This window comes from Oreochromis niloticus, linkage group LG12, assembly GCF_001858045.2.
Source record: "Oreochromis niloticus isolate F11D_XX linkage group LG12, O_niloticus_UMD_NMBU, whole genome shotgun sequence".
Classification (NCBI taxonomy): Eukaryota; Metazoa; Chordata; class Actinopteri; order Cichliformes; family Cichlidae; genus Oreochromis; species Oreochromis niloticus.
Genome location: NC_031977.2, coordinates 17,667,245 through 17,687,347, shown reverse-complemented (window position 1 = coordinate 17,687,347; position 20,103 = coordinate 17,667,245). Strand labels below are relative to the sequence as shown.

General features: G+C 40.8%; 1 protein-coding gene across 2 annotated transcripts; it reads right to left on the bottom strand.

The window, feature by feature from the left end:
• Window positions 1-7,066: 7,066 nt before the first annotated feature.
• Window positions 7,067-19,582, bottom strand: LOC100691122 (T-box transcription factor 5). 2 transcript variants are annotated; one of them, XM_005473288.3, is made up of 9 exons: window positions 19,199-19,582; window positions 18,358-18,504; window positions 17,971-18,065; window positions 17,532-17,651; window positions 15,902-16,049; window positions 14,369-14,521; window positions 12,117-12,208; window positions 10,858-11,111; window positions 7,067-9,368 (listed from the first exon to the last, which is right to left on the bottom strand). In XM_005473288.3, exons 2-9 carry the CDS (start codon window positions 18,496-18,498, stop codon window positions 8,782-8,784), a joined length of 1,590 nt encoding a protein of 529 aa, XP_005473345.1. In that variant the 5' UTR covers window positions 18,499-18,504; window positions 19,199-19,582; the 3' UTR covers window positions 7,067-8,781. The 2 variants fall into 2 exon arrangements, with proteins under 2 accessions (XP_005473345.1, XP_019221324.1); XM_019365779.1 differs by having other exon boundaries at window positions 18,358-18,501.
• Window positions 19,583-20,103: the final 521 nt, after the last annotated feature.

Genomic DNA, 20,103 nt, shown 5'->3' with positions numbered 1-20,103 from the left:
TCCCAAAGTATTACAAATGGCTTTGTAACCATGTCCAGACCGATGGATGTCAATTACTTTGTTTCTCAGCTGTTTCTTTAGATCGTGGCATATGGGGCCACATAGGTTTAGATAGCTTCATCTTTTCAAAATTGCACTTACTCAGGTTATATTTGTCTCACAGGTGATCATGTGTGTTTCCTCCAGTACCCAGCAACCTCCCACTCCTAAACCACATGAAACAGTTTCAGTGTAAATGCACTTGAAGCAGACTATTTGCTGCAGTGTCATGGATATACACGTTTTAATTCTACATGCATATGTAAAGTGCTTAAAAAATTTATTAGACTACCACCTAGTGTTAGGGCTTATGCCACAGCTGCCCTGAATGAATTGTACTGGTAATTACCCAAATGTTATTTAATATTTTTCTAATGGTTAATCCACCAGTATGGACAAGCTCTTCAATTAAAATAATATTTTTAATTCTAAAAAATATATATTGTTGTTTATCCATGAATTTTCAAATTTACTGTCTTGCAAAATAACAATTAAAAAATGAAAATTAAAAAAAAAGTTTTTGAGGAATGTTTAAAATATTTGTGTTTTCTAGTTTTTATGATCTATATTTTATGCTCTAATGCATTTGTTAAGCACTGTATGTTCAAATAAAGATTTGTAACTCCTCAGTGTAAGTCGCTCCTGCTGGTCGTGACACCATACAAAGTTGTGAACAGTGTTACGTAACACAACTTTTAAAAGCAGATTACTGCCATTAAAAAGTAATCTGTTATGTCTGATGTTGTGCTTTAGAATGTGTGAGAAAGGTGATTTAAGCGACTGAAAGTGGCATGGTTATTGGTGCCAAACAGAAAATATCAAGTGAACAGCATTTCTCTCAGCGAACATGCCTTATTGATGTCACATGTCAGAGGTCAGAGGAGAGTAGCCAAACTATTCTGACCTGATAGGAAGGCAACGGTAACTCAAATAACTACTGGTTACAACCAGCAGGTAAAAGTTGGGGTAATAATTACACTATTCCTGCATCTCTTCATTGGCTTGCAGAGAAATTCAAAATACACTTTTTATTAACATATAAGGCTCTACATAGACATGAACCAGCTTATATAGCAGATCTTCTGAGATCTTCTATCACTGCAGCCGGCCTCTCCAATCACCTAAACCAGGCACTCCATAAAGTCTCTCACTCTGATTTTAAAACCAGAGGTGATCATACTTTTGAGGTTGTTTTGTGCCCAAACTGTGAAAAAGCCTTTCTCAGTCTATTAGGATTCTGTTGATTCTGTTATTTGTTTTAAATGACTGATGAAAACACATTTTAATAGGTTAGTTTGTCCTTTATCTTTTCCCCTTTATTTTAAGCCATAGTTTCCAACTACATCCCTGTATGTTGGTATGAATGGCTGACCATGTTGTCTGTTTAAGTGTCTATATGTTCGAACATGCACACTCACCTTTAATGTGGGCCTTTTATTCAAACTGTGAAACACTTTGTAAATCTGTGTTTTGAAAAGTGCTACACAAATAAGGATTATTGGAGCTAGACTGGCTGGTTTAAGCATTTCAGAAACGGTGGATCTACTGAATTTTCCCACACAACGAAAGGTCCAAAAGAGAGAAAATGTCCAGTGAGGCAGTTCTCTGCAAAAAAAATGCCTTATTGTCAACAAAGGTCATCAGAGAATGCCCAGACTGCTTCGAGTTAAGGCACAACATAACAAACCTTGGAGCAGATGGGCTACAGCAAAAGAAGAGTTCAGTGAGTACCTCTCCTGTTAGCCAAGAACAGGAAATTGTGGCTACAATTCACATTGGCTCACCAAAAAATTTGACAATAGAAGACTGGAAAAAGTTGTCTGGTCTGACAAGTTTCTTTTCTGCTGTACCATTCAGACAGTAGGGTCACTTGCTATAGCCTGAGCACAGACATCGTCTACAAGCCGTTAATGTTATTAAGCCACGCAGAAAGCTATATTATTTATCAAAAGGCACCATCACCAGAAACATAGTGGAGAGGTCCAGTTGAGTGGATTGAATTAGTGGAGATAAAGCCTAGCAGATAGCTGCTGGCTAGAGCCACCTAATGTTTAATTTCTCCTGTGTCTGTTTGCACAGGCATTTAACTTTGGAAAGCGGTTTTCAGCCATTGCAGACAGGCTCCCATGCAGTCCTCAAAAATCCCAACTGCATGACTGAATGGTGGCTGGTTGACAAGTAGGCCAGTGTTCACCAAGAATGGGAGAACCACAAAAGACATCAAAGATTAAAAAATTTAAAAAATACAGCGTAAAAAGCATCGATGGTGACTGTGATGGAAGCTTCACTTCAGCTCTTTGTATGTTATGACTTGGCTGTTCACCGTGGCTGGCTGAAGGACCAGCAACAGCACAAGTGCCCCACAGACTCGTTGTTTTTGGCACTGCCCCACATCTCAATACAGACACTCTGCACATAGACTACCCATGTGCTATCGCCACTAGACCATATTATCTCCAGGAGTCGATACCTGTGCATTAGTGGAAGAAACCGTGTCCTCAGTCTTGAATAACTTTAAGTACAACCAAGATTTACAGGTGAGATATAAATAAATAACTAAATAGATAAAATTGATAGACTACAAACTTGTTATTAAGCGAGGCATTTCAGCTCTGGAGTCTGTGGGCACGGACCTGCTTCCTGGAGTCACCCTAGAAAAGGCCATCCGAGGAACTGCAGTTTTCCCCAGTTTAGTTTTTGTTTTGCAGATCTTGAGGTTAAAGCTCTTTAGAAATGTGATGTCAGACATTAAGTTTAATTCTGCTATTGTTCTCAAGTGTCCGACTTAGATTAGTGCAAAACTTTAAAAATAAAAATTGAATCATCTATCTCATAACCAGTGAAAAATGTTACTTTTTCTGTAGCCCACACATGCACACACACACACATACACTTAAGTGGACGGGTAACAAACATTTATACATCCATAATTGAAGGTCAACAGTGCGTTACAAATAGATATTGAGAGGGAGTTTGTGTTTATGCTAATGCCTTGTCAGACAGAGAGGCCGGCGACTCTCTGACACCATCTATTAATAATGAGACAAGACTGCAGAAATGCACTGCGTATGAACCAAACAATGCTGCTCCTGAGATCTGCCAGCAGGCTTGAGTGAGTGCTTTGAAATCGGCCTCAGTGTGCATGCATTCTTCGGAGGAAGTGATGTGTGTGAGTGGATTTGTTTGTTTATTGATGTTTGTGTTTTGTGTTTGTCTCACAGCAGTGGTCTTGTCTGGCCTGTTTGCAAACATGTTTGTACACGAGCGGCAACAAGCCTGCAGGAATGAGCGGGTAATAGAAATGCAGCGAGAGGGGGAAGCCTGCCAAGAGATGCTGAGGCAAATGGTACCTCTAGACTAGAGCAAAGTTTAAGAGTGCTCCTGATGATCTCTGAATACAATGGTATGTGGGTTTTTTTTTACTTGTTTTGAAGAGTTGAACCAAATCTTCCCTTTAATTGTCGCTTATGTGTTATTTGTTCTAATTAATATGATCAAATAAGAAGCAATCAGCCAGAAATTTCTGTCACACGGTGCTAAGTTGTTTCTGATTTTACTAGTTTATTGAACCTGCCAAATTTGGGGGGAGAAAATCACATTATTTCCACTTTGTTGTTTGAGCTTAATGATTTTAAGCTCTAAAATCATTAAAAAATAAAGAAAGAGAAGGGGAATCAGTTTCCACTCCAGAATCAAACCAAATTGAATAAATGACACAGCATAAACCTTCACTGTGAGGTTCTGGGAAACAGGTGGATGATGAGACAGCTGTGACCTGTGCACAAACACAATATTTCGTTATTAAGAACTGGGAAGATGTGAGGCCACAGCCAGTCTGCGCTGGTGTACAAACAGAGTGGCAACATAAAGTGAAGTCCTGCTGAAAGTGATATCATTGTGCTTCCTATCCTGTCTGGATGAGGAGCTGGGAGTGAGGTCAGGGGAGTATGGGGTGTAATTTCTTGAATAGTTTGGTGTGTGTCTGTCTGTCACGCTTGTTTGGGTGTCTTTGTGTTCAAGAAAGTGTATGTGTGCATCTCTATTTGTCTGCGTGTGTGTGTGTGTGTGTGTGTGTGTGTGTGTGTGTGTGTGTGTGTGTGTGTGTGTGTGTGTGGGTGGAGGATTAGCGTGCCTCTCCAGTCCTCTGGCTGTAATGAGATGGGACACTGGCTCCACGACGACCCGCCGCCCACTGGGGGAGTACCTCTATCCCTTTTCAGTCTGTCATATGTGTTTGGCTACTGGTCTCGAGACTTTGGTTGCATATTAGGATTTAAAACAATGAATTCTGCTCACATCAGAGAGTCCTTTTATTTAAACAAATGTACCTTCCACCAGTGAGAGTGACAGAGAATCAGAGAAGTTGGCGTCAGCTGTTGGACCTGACCCTACATACCATGCTGCATGTTTATGTTTTTGTCAGAAAAATCAGCTATTCTTCAAAAGTGGTGCTGAGTTGCTGAAGTGGTCTAAAAGTGAGAGTCCAGCACTGAAGGGGAAAGCTCCATCAGGCTCCATCAGGGTGATGGTTCTGAAGTCTATAGATAAACAGCCATCGCTGATCAGGTTAGTCTGAGCCCTCTGACCCTGAACGGGCCTGTCTGCTGTTAGTTTGACCCATAACCTCTCCCTTTGTCTTTCAGACTCAACATGCAGGACAACCTCAAGCACGCTCACTCACCCGTGCGCGCGCACACACTCACACACACACATACACACACACTCCGACTTGGCCTCTTATCCTTGACAGCCCTTACGCTCATATTAAGATCTACTTCAGTGATTTCAGGGCTGTTTCAGCCATAAACTCTCATTTAGGGGGAAATTAGCTTGGCTTTGAGTCTTGTTACTATACCGTCCTTAACAGCATTACGCCATTCTTGTGGCTTTTAAATAACAACAAGGATGGATAGGACCATTCAAATAAACCTCCACCATCCTACTTTGTTACACTACATGTAATGGCCAGGCATTCATTGTTTTACATTATTGTATTGCCATTGTGCTGTCCTCTTAGTGCCACACAGAGCTTACTGACTCTAATTAGTGACACTGACATATGTGGAAAAAATGGTTTAATGCATCCGTCAACCTATTTTACAGTGATGTCTTTTCAATTTGTGAATACCAGAGGAAGCTGAACAGGGTTTGGTAATGATGTTGGAGTTTTTTGAAAGCCACTTAGGAAAAATCCTACAGGCTTAGATACGCCCAAACTTTTAAAACGTGGAAAATGGGCTGATCTAAGCTTGGGATTCCAGAGTAGCAGTTGTTTTGACTAGTGCCACGCTAGTCGGGACGGACTAAGCCTTGTCGCCCTTTACTGCCACAGAGACGAAGCACCGTCAGGCTCACAGAGACGAGCCATAATCAGCTTTACCAATTATGCTCCATCTCAGACCACTTATTCCACACAAAATGACATCACGAATGCTGGACATCACACAAATGCCTCTCGGAGCTCCACGAGCGACTCCAGTGCACATTTATATTTTCAAACAAATAGTGCACACTGTAATGAAAAAAGCTTCAAATAAGTCTTTGATGTCTTTTAAAAAAGCATTGCAGCAGAAATCGCCGTGCACAGCTGGGCAGCAGCTTTAACATGCGACCCAGCAGAAACATCAGACGTCCTCGGTAACTCTCACAGTTTAGTTGCCATACAAAAATGTAGCTCTGTAGGCCAAATGGGTGACATTTAAAAATGTCAGTCTTTTAACATGTGGTATCTTGATGTGTTGTTTACACTCTATGACTGTTAGAAACGACTGTTGGATGAGTAGATTTGGATAAGCAGGAGAAAATTAGTATATGTGGAGGAGAGGGTTATAGCTCTGAGTGCCGGCGCGCGCGTGTGTGTGTGTGTGTGTGTGTGTGTGTGTGTGTGTGTGTGCTGGAGGGGGGGTGATGGGGAGATAATGATAAGCACCACTTAGGCTCTTTGATCACAAAGGTTCATCAATCTACTGTCTAACCAGCTGGTCTGAGAAAGTCCTCCGCTGATTAATTAAGGTCCTTTACACACACCACACACACAGATTTACACACACACACACACACACACACACAACCTGCGCTTGCTGTGTTTAATATTACCTCAACACTTAACCCAGCGCTTTACTCTTAACTTCCCAGCCATAAAGAGACATCACAGGAGCCCCCTCACACTATAAGCAGGCATGAAACTCTCTGATTCTCCTTGTAGCTTTGGAGGCCCCAGAGATCCTTTGTCTCTGGAGACGAAAGGGTTAACGAGGAACAGACCCTCTAAAGAGCTGCCTGCTTAGCCTTTGACCTCACGGTGTATGAGAGACAGAGGAAGGAAGAAAAGGAACAAAGGGAAAGGAAAGTTTGAAAACTTCTAACAAACATAAAGTATGTAATTAAATTAAAATACAATGGTTAAAGGTTATTTAAACACTTTTGCAATAAAAGAAAAAATCAGTTCTGAATTGTCAGGTGTAGCAATATAAGAGGTTTTTCTTGTGGAGACACAGGAGCATGAGACGGTAGGATGGCAAATAGCAATTTGGAAAGGAGTCTAAGAGAAGTGTGGGGACCACCAACACACCCCCACCTTCCTTTGTCCTCGATCCCAACAGACCCCTCCCTTTTCTGGGCAGCAGGTTGTCAGTGAGGCGGTCCAGCTGGTGGAGACTAGAGATGCCAAACAACCTGTCAGAGATAAGAAGAGGTGGACAAGGTATGTGCAGCTCCCAGACTACTCTGGAGGTTTGGCTGCTGAGAAGAAGAGTAACAGACACTGGGGTCCATTATGCTTGATAAGACAGCATAGTAAACACTCTTACACTTTAAACAATTCTCTCCAACACCGCTGAATGAGCTTACACTTGTTATCAGATCTTTCAAATTCATACATGCCTCAAAATAGATAAACTGCCCTCCACTTAAAAGAGTTTCCACTCCAGAGGTGCCGAACATACTTTAAATAACCCGCCGGGAATGTTAATGGTTTGTCCTTGCTGTGTTTGCTGCCTAATCACAAAGAAGAATGCTACAACCAAAGGACTTTCTCTCTAAAATTTATTCAATTTCTGTTTATAAATCCCTTTTTTTTTTAATTTCATAGAACAGAAAAGTTTGTTTATCACAAATATTTATCACCACTTGGAGATGGAGGGCAAAACTGGAAACAAACCCTCAAAGAGAAACAATGATCTCCGAACAATACCATCTTATTTCACAAACAACAAACTATTCTTTACAAATCTAGAGTAATAAATACTATTGGCAGGAACAGGGTTAAAAAAAAAAACAAACTAAAAAGAACAATCAATTCTTATTTCAAGGTCACGCACACACATTCTCACACACACACACAAATCGAATAGATATCAAGGAATGATGAGGATCTTCTCTCTGGATGATTAATTTGTAATGTTAGAGCACCATATCACAAGTTACTGCATGTTAAAACACCTGGGCAGAGATATAAAAAAACAGACTGTTAACACATAAACCAGAGGCCTGTATCTATTCTTCACAAAAAGGGCCACACTTCTTGTTTGTTTCTTTTTTTTTTCACATTTAGCTACAAGGATGAAAGTGTCCCAGGACTGCAGGGAAATGTGCGTACCTAACCAAATCTAGCAAGCAATGAAGTAAGGCTGTATGTATGACAGGGATGAATTCAGATTTAAAATGAAAAGACAACAGGAGCTGGTGTATCAACATTTACAGCTCTGTGTTTCTTTGTGATTGCTGAGCAATCCTCACGTGTCAAGGATCACCACTGGACTCATGAATAATTCACAAACAAACAAAAATGGGCCCGACGCACGGACATATAACACACGCTGCACTCCTGATCCGACTGGTCAGCTAGGGATAAAAGAAAGCCACGCGCTCATTGGCGTGTTGCGAGTGAGCAGAGCAAGCTGATTGGTCAGGCTAGGGTGACTGAGAGGACAGCGGTGACAGCTGTGTGACGCTGAGTTGTGCATTTACCCAGAATGCAGTGGAAACAGTGTTTACAGGTCTTTGGGCCTGTAGCGCGGTCTAAACAAACTGTTTATCTCGATGGTGCAGCGCCTGCAGCTACCACTGCCTGTCTCATTGGAAATGAGCTAATAGCATTCTTGAGCTGAGCTGACATAGGCTTTACATATACACAGGCTCACGCGCACACACACTCACTCGGACAACTCATGCCTTTTCTCCTTCACCGAGACTGAGCATAGAGCTGCGCTTTGAACACTAAAGAGGAAAAATGTCTCCCTCAGGCTCTTCTGTGAGAGCTCAGATTATTTTGGTCAGTAAATGTTACTGCCTGTCTGACAGTGGGTCACAATTTAAATCCTCCACAATACTAAAAAAAAAGTGGGAGTCACTGAGAGGAGAACAAGCCTAGTGCTCACAGCGCAAACATTTGAATCACACCAGTCTTTGAGTTACGCAAAGACAACAAAACACAAACTTCGATTTTCACTTTGCAGTTAAAAGGAGCTTTTCTTTTGTGAACATCTGGAGCATCATTGTTGTCCAGGTCCTGTCCTCAACAATCTACTACTCCTTCCAGCAGAGGGGAGAAACATGACTAACAGATGAGACCGCTTCACACAGCACAAGATCACACTTTTCACAATTATATTACAAAATTATTATCATATTTAGTCCATATATAGTGCAGCTTCTTTCAGAAGAGCGAAAAGAAGACTCTTTAAATTTGGGACTAGGAATCTCTGTCCACTCATCAGTCTTTAGGTATATCCTCTGGTTTAGTTAGGAGGCTGCACTCCATTCTGGCACTCCACAGCGGATGTGTGTGTGCGTTTCTAGTGTGTGGTAGAGAGGAGGAGACAAATTGGGCGTGTATCGGGGATATTCTCTGAGAGGAGAGCCGAGCTGCCTGCTGTGAATGTTTTGGGAGCTCTGAGATGGAGGTGCGGAGTTCTGGCTCTGGTAGGGATCGTGGGCAATGTGTTCTCCGAGTGGTGGAGAGGTCTGGTGGGCTATAGCGCTGAGTCGAGAGCCCTGAGGACTGGAGCTGTAAGGTGGATGATGGGTGTAAGGTGGGTAGGAGTCAATTGGGGTCATGGCAGTCGGGATGGGGCAGGTGTATGACCAGGATGTACAGCTGAGTTCATCCATTCTGGGCTCCGATCCGGCAAACATGCAGGCCTGACGCTGTCCCATGTCAGAGCTGTAAGGAGAGTCAGTGAGCCCCAGGGCTGGGTTGTTGGATAGACCGGGTGGAGGAGGGGGATAGGAGGAGGGGTGATAGTACGATTCGCCTTCACTTGGTGAACTACCAGTGAAGGGTTTCTTGTATGAAAGCTGGTGGTTTCCCGAGGAGCAGTTTTCCTCCACTACAGAAAGACAGAGAAAAAAAAAATGTTGGTTTTCCGTTTGAAGTTGAAGACAAATGAGAGCTGGGAGAGTTCCAGCTCTCAATTTATAACTTCCCATTTATTGCAGTTTAAGTAGCTGAGATGCAAAAAAAAAAAATGTACACATGAAGTTTCAAATTTCAAAGTAGGCCTGTCTATGACTCTTTTCAATACTTTTACATTTTAGCAATACTGTTTGTAGAAAAAAAACCTTGAAATAAACACCAAAGCACCAGAACTGCACCCAGATCAATGAGGGATCTATATAGAATGTTAATGATAACAGAATGCCATCATTTTTGAATCATTTAAACATTCTATTTAATTACAAATAACACAATGCCAACATGTCAAATGCTGAAACTAAGAAATTTTATTTCATTCATTTTTTAACGCACGTTTTTGGATTTGATCTCATTTTAAGACTGTAAGACTTGACATTTTTTAGAAGTAAATATGAGGAGGGGTTCCCCATTACGAATAGACTGCAATTACAAACTAAGACTTCTGTTTCTTAATTAAGAAAAATTGCAAACAATTTAGCTATTTCATCATACACTGTACAAATAAAGGTAATAAAAGGTTCAGAGAATTCAGAGAAATCTCTGTAAATAAAAAACAAAGCCAAAGACCAATACTGAGCTTTGGTGCCCCAAAATAGACCACAATGACCATCTGCTGTGGAAAGGACTCCATGGCCTCAGGAAGCCATCACCAGTGAACACATTTCATCACTAATGTCGCAATTTAAAACTTTCCCATGTAAAAAAGAAGAACACTTACAGTTCATAGACATTTATACTCAGGCCCTCCAATATCTGAAATTGTTTTTAGAAATTATGGACACCACTTCCTGACTTAAGAGGAAAGGGGCCATATGGCTTACTATTAGCACACAGTTCAAAAGTCAACATCTTTGATGGTATGAGGAGGTATTAGTAAATGTGACATGTGTAACATCTGTAAAGACTCCATTAATGCCGAACGATAAATACAAGTTATTGAGCATCATATGCTGCCATTCAGGGAAGTACTGGCTTATATCAGCAATACAACAGCAAAGGATGTCAAATGTTGCCAAGTAAGAGTCAGCTGGTAAACTGGCCAGCAGACCTATCACCTACTCCAAGACTTTGGTGCATTATGGAATAGAAATTACAAAAATGCAGGGCAGATTTTTTCAAAATCACTTGAGGTTTTGCAGTTTCAACATTTTTCAATTAAATATAGGCTAATAATAATAATAATATTAATAATAATAGTAATAATCTCCTTGTCAACCAGAGTGTAGAATAATAGTTTAATATAAACTTCACTACATCAGATGTAGATGAACGTCTTTATTGTTGGTTAGTTAAATGTACTAATTTACTAACTAATTACTAATTAGCAATCATATATATATGATTGTTTATATGAGTGTTAATGATTTACTTAAACCTGGTATGAACACACGGTTTCCTCCTACCTTTTCTCTTGGTGCAGTGGTACACTTGCTGCTGTTGGCCAGACTGCAGGTGTGGATGAGGCAGGGTGTAATGCGTGGGTGGAGCACTCAGTAGCTCCCGAGGGCTGCTACCATTCAAGCCGTTCTCACAGCTATAAGGAGACCCAACAGCCTCAGGGGAGCCCCGCACACCACGACCCTCCCCACTGAAGGGACTCCCAGTAGAACAGGCTCTCTGACGGACAGTACTACGAGGGACCACTGGGTAATCCTTGCTGTAACAGAGAGGAAAACAAGATTACAGCACGGGGTAACAGTTCATCTCAGATGTTGTAACAAGCACAAAAAAGCAGCACAAGCCTTCTTTTCTCAAATCTGCAAATCTGTGCGTGTATTATTATATTCTTATTATTAAATTCTGCTTGGTTGAATTCTTGAATTCTTGTTTTTTGCCCCTTTTCCTTCAAGTCTATTTAGCTATTCTCCATCCTTTCAGCTCTGATCTCTTTCTGTGCACACTGCCCTCTTGGTGAACTCGGTGATGTGCGGGAGACAGCGGGCCACATCGCCCTGACTCCCACTGAGACAGTAACACACTCATGCACGCATACACACACACACACATATACACAGTGCTGTTGTGAGATAATTCACCGTTCTAAAAATAAACATCCATCCCTGTCACTTCACATAGATTCTCCTCTCCTCTCCTCTCCTCTCCTCTCCTCTCCTCTCCTCTCCTCTCCTCTCCTCTCCTCTACTCTCCAATAAAGCAGGGGTTCTGTATTTAATGCCGCTCTCCCACCCTCTGTCTCCCCCCTTGTCTTTCCTCAACCTCCCTTCAGTGACAGCCTATCCCATTGGCTTGCAAAAACCTCTAAACTGCCTGCCACAACACCACTCAAATGGAGATTAGTTCAGCACGCAACCAGACACAATATAGGCCTGTCAGCTGATCAGTGGTGACAGCCTAAATAGACCAGCAGCAACATGATATCATGGACTTATCAATGCAGCAAAGAAAATGATGCTGGATGTGCGTTTGTGTTTGTGCTGCATGTTCAGGGCGGGGTTTCAGGCTAAGATCAACCTTCAGGTGACAATGGCTGACATCTCTTTATACCACTTGGCTCCACTCACAGACACACTTGTGTCTTAGACCATATGTACCCCATCATAACAACCTCCCCCTCCCAGCTGACGGAGGTCGAGAGAGATGAATAGCAATCGTTTCTTATAAAAGCTCACAAGCACACACGCATCAACGAAGCTGTACTCACCCTTGTAACTTGGCCATGCGATGCAGCTCATTGTCGTCGCTGCCTCTGAATCCCTTCGCAAAAGGATTATTCTCTATCTTCAGCTGTGTAATCTGAGGAAAAAGCAGAGCAGTCTTTTACTTGCACAGGTCTGCAGGCCCAAAGGCACACTCTGTTTTAATTTTTTTTTTTTTTCCATTGACTAAATCAATGGTTTACTATTATTCGGAGGCCCTGCAAGTGTTAAAAGGAGGACTGCTGGAGCTCTGCACGGCCAACATTCCTCAGCCGCTTACGTTTCTAACGGAGCGAACAGTGTTCTCGCCAGCTGACACAGAATAAACTGTTTACCCAAACAGTCTCCAGGTTTAAGGATTTCAGGCCAAAGCTTTTAGAGGTCCAAAGCTGCGCGCTTTGATGTTAAAGCTTCAAACTTCTCCCAGTGATGTCATGGAGGTAAATCTTTGCGGTTTTTGAGGGATTTCATTTGGTCAAAGTCCAAGACCATCACACAAGAGGCGAGCCGGCTGAAGATCTGACACGAGCTCAGGTCCAAACAAACTTTGAAGTGCTGAAAATACTGATAACCCACACCAAACTGCTGGCTAAAGAGCTCTGATTTCTTTATAGCACCACATTAGTGTCTTACATATTACTTTTATTAATACTGTTTGTGTTAACTATAGCTACCATATAACTATAAAGCTTTTTAATAACCATATGTTTCACCAAAAGAATTGAAAAAATTAATACAATCTCAAATAATAATAATAACAATAAGAAGAAGAAGAAGAAGAGCTGTAATAATTCTTCTGGACATTTTTATCACTATAATATATCATATTATTATTATTATTGTAGCACAGTAAGTGTAAAAGTGTAAGTGTAAAACTCATACAAATACAAAGTCTTACTCTCTCTCTCTCTCTCTCTCTCTCCCTATATATATATATATATATATATATATATGTATAAATTTGAGAAATATATTTATTTATATACTGAACTTATACATAGACTTTGTGCTAAAATGTATTGTAAGCAAGAAGTATATTGTAATTATAATTACATAATAAGAGTGTTAAATATTTTAGTTATTAAATATAATAATGTAACAATTATTACCATTTTATTATTATGAAGTCCATGTATTACCCTTAGTATTTTATGCAAACTTGATACTATTATGATAATAATGATAGCTAAAGCTGAAATACATTGCAGTATATCTATGTACAGAAAACAATGCAATACAAATTGGTTATAAGCTCAAAATGCCTTCTGATGGATTATATACTTAATGTGGATTTTTTTCTGAACATTATTTTATCAAATTTAATTATATAATAAATAAAATGAAGAATGCCACATTAAAGCCACAAAAATGTTTGCTTCTGTTTTATCTACCAAAACATTTTACTTACAATATATAATTTCTAAAAGAAAATCAAAAGACTAACTATAGAAATATAAATTGTGACAGAAAACTTTCTTAATGGTAACTATTTAAGTTACAGTTATTTGTTATGAAAAATAAACGTGATGAAAATGAAGCTATCGCATGTGAACGTATTCAGCAACGAGGCTCAAAGCTTCAGCAATCTGTGTTTCTAATAGATGCAGAGGAAACTAGCTCAGCTCAGATTAAAGGAAAGAAACAGGTCATTAGAGGCTGACACTCACACGAGCTCGAGCACACATACAAACGCACACACACACCGAGAGAGCGAGAGAAAGGGAGAAACTTAATGTTTACATGTTTACAAATACTAAGCTATGACGCATAAACAAAGAGCATGCTAATTGGCTTTTTGGATACAAAATAAAGACAGTAATACAAACAGTGTGTGTGTGTGTGTGTGTGTGTGTGTGCGTGTGTGTGTGGTGAGCCTTTGCGTGTGTGAGAAAGAAATTTAACTATAACTACTGACCAAAAGGCCAAAAAATATGCATGCATCTGTCACTGATGTGACAGTAGAGCAGCTCTTACGTGCAAATATTAGACTATGAGATCCATTTCCATTATTGTTTGAATAACTGTAACATACTGTAGCTCAGCCAGTGAAAGCACTCAACACTTTATATTCACATCAACAAATGTTAAACCGCATAAACATCATTAAAGGGTTCTTATACCATTATAAGGACTTCTAATGCATCTGTGTTACTTAGAGTACCCCTACTGTATTCATATACATTGTGAAACTTCCAGTACAGCATTTGCAGGTGGCTCCCCGTGTTTAACACTAACTTATAGCGTGCATTAGGCTTACCTTGTGGTTCTGATAGGACGTCACAGCGATGAAGGCAGTCTCGGGGAAGATGTGAGTGCAGAAAGCTGTGTTTTTGGAACCAAAGCCATTGTTCTCATCTGCCTTGACAATATGGAGACGAGGCTGGTATTTGTGCATAGAGTTGAGTATTATCTATATGGGGGAGATATTATGTAGGTGAGACTGACAGGCCTGTCATGTTTCCAGAAAATCACTAGCAGATGCTTGGATCTAGACTATAGAATCCAGGTGGCGATTAATCCCATGTAAAGGTACTTTGATTTCCAGAATCCTTGGCTGACATAAATGTTTAAAACAGAGATTACCTGTGAGCAGGATCAAAGTGAATGTCAGCAGTAAAAACAATAAAGGATCTTTGTTTATACAGTTACAATCCGAGACTAATTTTCTCACAGTGATGTGAACCCTGCAAGTGTTTTAGTTTTTTTCGTTCGCATTGGTTAGAAAAATCGTAAAAATTATTCATGAAGGTCATGTTGTCCTATAAAGTAAAGAAAAAATTGAAATAAATATACATAAAAAATATTTTAAATCAACATATTAATCTTAATTTATTAATCTGGTATGGCATTTAACGTCTTTTGAATAAATGGTACGCACCTGAGCAACCATCTGGGACAATGCAGAATTTAAAAAATGTGTTCAGCACTCAGTGATCATCAACAAACTATTTCCGCGTATGTCTAATTAGACTTTCTGATTCATTCCCGTTTGTTATTGTTAAAGACTTTAAGCTTTAGTTTGGACATACTGGTAACTTTAAACTATTAAAAACTGTGAATTCTGCGCACAGTCTAAACTATTTCCCACGACACTGACAACTCCACAAGTGGTTCTTGGCTGGATGGCGGCCCTCTCTGCGCGCTTTTGGGCGAGACCACGTTTGTTTACGCAGGGGGCGCTCGGTTTAACTGCAAAGTTGCAGATTATCTCTAAATGAGCAAGCATAAAGATATCATAGTTGTGTCCTTTCTTTCGTCTTTTCCGCCCTTTTGTTCTGCGTGCGCATGCACTGGAACCAGCGCGCGCAGAACAATAGCCCATCACCTGCTCTCACGCGCCTGTAACCGTATGTCTCATCTCAAGTGTGCAGTGTGAGCTGTGCGGCTCTCGCGGTGATTTGTGTTGTGTTGTGATGTCGGCTGAGTTATACTCCGAGGAGTGAGCTTCACAGGCTCCTCGGTTTGCCTGCCTGCTGACCGAGACCGTGTTGGCTGACCGGACCTGTGCTGTAGTTTGTATAATCATTTTTCTTACACTGAAAACACCTCTCAGGTTTAATTATTTAAAATGCGTATAAAAGCTATTTAGTTTGGCCCTCGGGCCACCTTCATTAGGACAGCTGATGGTTTGTATGCTTATTATGAGTAAAAATAATGTAACTAAATTCAAAGGGCAAACTTTTTTTTTTTATTGTATCAAACAGAGAAGAACGTGTGTTCTTGTTCTGTCTGTTACAGACACAGAAATAAAGCAAACAGGCAAAAATTACTGTTAAGCAGACAGACTCACGTGTCCAAAGGGGTCCAGGTGGTTGTTGGTGAGTTTGAGCTTCTGGAAAGAGACGAGCTGGCGGCTCCAGTGCGCCCCTGTGGCGGGAGAGTCCGGATGGACGTAGAGCCTACCGGGCATCGCGGGCTCTGCCTTCCCCGTTATCGACCTTTATGACCAAGGAAATGCGGTGGATCGGAAAATGCTCTGACCCTGACACACACACACACACGGTCCCAGTGGTTTTCGTGGTGCAGCAGGCCAGCCCTGCCGCCGGCTGCAGAAGGCCTGGTTGGTTCTTTAATTAGACAAACTATGTTTTGCTGGAGCTTACGCAGACACCCACATCTGGACCTTAACTCGGTTAACCCAAATGAACCGTTTCCTCCTAAACTGCTCTAGCGCGTATCCCCTTTTTGTCTATTTCAGGCAAAAGTCTGAAATCGTTAACATAACCTGTATTTTTTTAATAATTAAGAACAATAACAATAAATGTCTACCATCTTTATTATTCATTATTTTCCTCATTTCCTTATAGTCACTGAGAAACAGAAAGAGAAAACGTGGATAATGCGTTACACTTGTACAGGTGAGTTTTCCCCCCTTTTACTTTGGATATTTTGCACAGCATAAACGAGTCGATATGTATTTTCCCCAAACAGTTAGGGCGCATGTGCGTGGAAACTACCAGTAGTGCCCAGGACATTCAGCTCTGAAAGAATTAAGAATTGATTCTGCGGTGTCAGAAGTGATTTAGGCTTCTGTTTAGCCTGGGAGTCTGTGATGTGTGAACTTTTCATCATTTTTGGAAAGTATTGTGCAGCCTCTTACACCGGAAGGCAAAAATATTTCTACAAACTCCCAGGACAATGTGAAACAAAGCCCTACGGACCAGCACCGACTTACAGGCTACCGTGTAAACACCGAGCTCCTCCATTAATTTTACTCTCTGAGCTGGGACTTTGTGTCAGGTAATCCACAGACCCCTCGTGTCTTTGTAATAACCAAATGATGCTCTGAAGGGGCAGATATCTCACTGCAGAGTCGGTTGTCCTTCGGTTTTCCCTTCAGCAGCAGCACACACACACACACACACACACACACACACACACACACACACACACAGCTGAATGGGAGATTTTAATCCGGTCTGCGCCGTCTGTCCGCCCCGTGAACCCGTCATATTCTGATTTAACCGGCGGGCAAACACGGGGGGGAAACACGGGGAACTAGGCCATCCCAGTCTGCAAGAAGGACCCGACCTTTACAGAGTGCACAAACGTGGGTGGAGTGGAGGGTATAAACCCACAACAATAAGGTTTACCCAGAGTTAAGTTCAGAGGTTTCTTGATATAAGGTTCATAACCAAAGAGGGGGAAGGAGATGGCTGAATCTGAGATCTGGAAATGGAAATGTTGATTTTTTTCTGGAAGCTATTATTGTATTTTTTCGTTTATTTTAAATAGCTGTATATTTTTGATCATCCTCTTTCTGTTTTACCATACACTTAAAACATGCATATATTAAGATTTTTTTTGGTGGGGAAGCTGACTTATACTCCGAACACACAGCCATACTACATCACTATCTTACTAACATGACTTTGAATGTCCTGTAAGTGTCTATGTGTTTCAGACATGTTCTTACGAACCATTTGTTGTCTGCGAATTTGTAGCGATGGTCATCTCCGGGAATGATGTCCATCAGGAGAATGTACTTGGTTTTCGGGTTGAGTCCTGTGACCTTCACTTTATAACTGGGGAACATCCTCCTGCAGGGAACACATCCAGAAAAAAAACAAATAAAAAAAAGCGACATGTATGATTCAATAGTGATTTTTAAAAATAAATAAAATTAAAAATGAAATATTAAAAATAAAATTATTCCTTTTGGGATTTGGTTTCCTTAGAAAACATCCCTGCTGAGGCCCGGTGGCACCCGCGTACTGTATTTTGTCCCGTTAGGTTTATGTTTTGATCAGAAGTGTGACATTAAAAATCATTTGCATTCTTTTCAATAGGGACTTAAATCAGAAAAACACGATCAACCAATAAAAATTAGTTTGTGTTAGAGTCATTCGACAGCTTTACCTTCCAGCCTTGGTGATAATCATTTCCGTTCCCACTTCATCAAACTTGGTCCAAAGTTCCCTGTCATGAAGGAAAACTTTGATTCCCTCCATCCCCTGTAGAAAAATATAAATAGTGCACGAGTTTAAACTCTAGTTATATTTGAATATTTATTTAGTAATTAATAGCCATTATAAGCCAAACCCATGGCAAATTAAACCAACAGCAATGACAAAGATACATTTGATCACTGTTTTCTGCATCCAGAAATTATTATTTTTTTATTTCTTTGAAAAAAATATGAATGGACGAGCAGCTATTATTTGTTTAAAAAATAATACATTGATTGTTTTTTTGTTTTTTTAAGGAAATTTAAATTAAAATCCAGAGTAAGCTACAGGTTGGTACCTGCTGACTGGACGCACTCTGCGGTGAAGCTGGTGAGTTCAGGGTGAAGCTGGGAGTTTCCTGTTTGGTTTCTTTTGGGGAATCCATACAGTCCGAGTCAGGACGCTCTGCAAGGCCGAACTGGTCCCCCCCGTTTGCCATGTCCTACTGATGCACACACACACACACACACACACACACACACACACACACACACAAAGTTAGTGCCACACACAACACACGTTCGCCCATTTTACTGGTTTATCTGATCAAATTCTATGCGCTATTTGAAACTCTGGATGACAGTTGGTTAACCTCAAAGTCAGCACCTATACAAATAATTTCTAAATAATAATAATTTATAAATGTGGAAAGTCTGTCTTCTGTTAGAGGGAGCGCAAAGGGGCCACACTTTAAGTTTGTGGTGAAAAGAAATTCACAAAGAACTCTTGGCCTTGTTTTCCTAAAAAGGCCAGTCACTCACATTAGATTACAATAGCTCACATAGAGTTACACCATAGACATCCTATCACCTAATTACAGACTTACACTTGAAATGAGATTAAACGTGCAGCTTGATCTTAAGCATTGTTTTCGAAGAAGGCTTAGATTCACTACTAGTTTTACGAGATCTAAACAACTCAGCTACTAAACTGGACTGCACTTACAGATGCCGTAATAAATGCACTGAGTTCATGGTTTACAGTACATGATATCTGAAGCTTTACAGTTCTGTTAACAGTGTACAGAACTGTACAGCTACCACAATCACAGCCTGCAGTTTTAAGAGTGCACTCACATCAAATATAACCACAGTATGTCTGGCATGTTTATTTTGTGTGCTCTCTCTGAGGGCCTTTACCTCAAATGCACTGCCTTGCTCCCCCTGCAGAAAACACGCTCATCCTCTTCCTGCGCGCACTACAGGCTGCTTGACTATGTATATTTTTTTTTTTAAATAAAAAAATATCAATTTTAAATATTTCCAAGCTGGTTCTTAAAAAATCCACGTTTTCTCTGCAGCTTTGTCATATTGTAGTTTTTGTTTTGGTTTGTTTTATTTTTTTCCTCTTCGTTTCGCTGTCCGTCTCCCTGCGCGCACACGCAGAGGCGCGTCCGCCTTGCTGCTTCCCGTCCACGGCTGTGGTGAAGTCTGAGATCTGCTCACAGCGGCTGTAATTCCTTCCTCATTTGTCTCGCTCACTCCCCATTGTCCTCGCGGACCCAGCGGTAGCCTTGATCTGAACCCAGCTCATCAGATCCTTCACAACAAATGGAGTCAAGTCCGCCTCACGTACTCTGCCCTCCCCCTTTTGCCATCCCCGCGCTCTCATAGGTCTGCACGGTGCATCGGTATCTGCAGCCCAAATCATGGCTGTGACACTGGCCAATCACACGCGCAGAAACACACACACACACACACACACAGACACCCAGACGCACGCACGCAAACTCGATAGGGAATTATTTATTTATATGCATTCACACGAAAATATATATTTATATATATATAGTTTTCTCACAGTGTCTATTATCCCCACAGCATCAATCGTTTGTTTTACAGCCTTCTGACTTGGTGTTATGTCACACAGACTTCAAGTTGACAAAATGACCGTTGGTTCATTTCCTACCTGAAAAAAAATCTGTATTATTCATGAAAATGTCCTGCTTAAACAGAGAAACGTGTTACTTCCTGTCGGTTTGAAGACAGAGGGGAGATATTTTACGCTTGAATTAAACAAACATTAGACTCGTGATGGGTGAGTG

Excerpts from the sequence above, each read along its gene's own strand:
- LOC100691122 (XM_005473288.3), bottom strand. The coding sequence starts at position 18,498 with ATGGCAAACGGGGGGGACCAGTTCGGCCTTGCAGAGCGTCCTGACTCG. Across the intron at positions 17,652-17,970 it reads ATTATCACCAAGGCTGGAAG|GAGGATGTTCCCCAGTTATA; the intron begins GTAAAGCTGTCG and ends TGTTCCCTGCAG. Across the intron at positions 12,209-14,368 it reads CGTCCTATCAGAACCACAAG|ATTACACAGCTGAAGATAGA; the intron begins GTAAGCCTAATG and ends CTTTTTCCTCAG.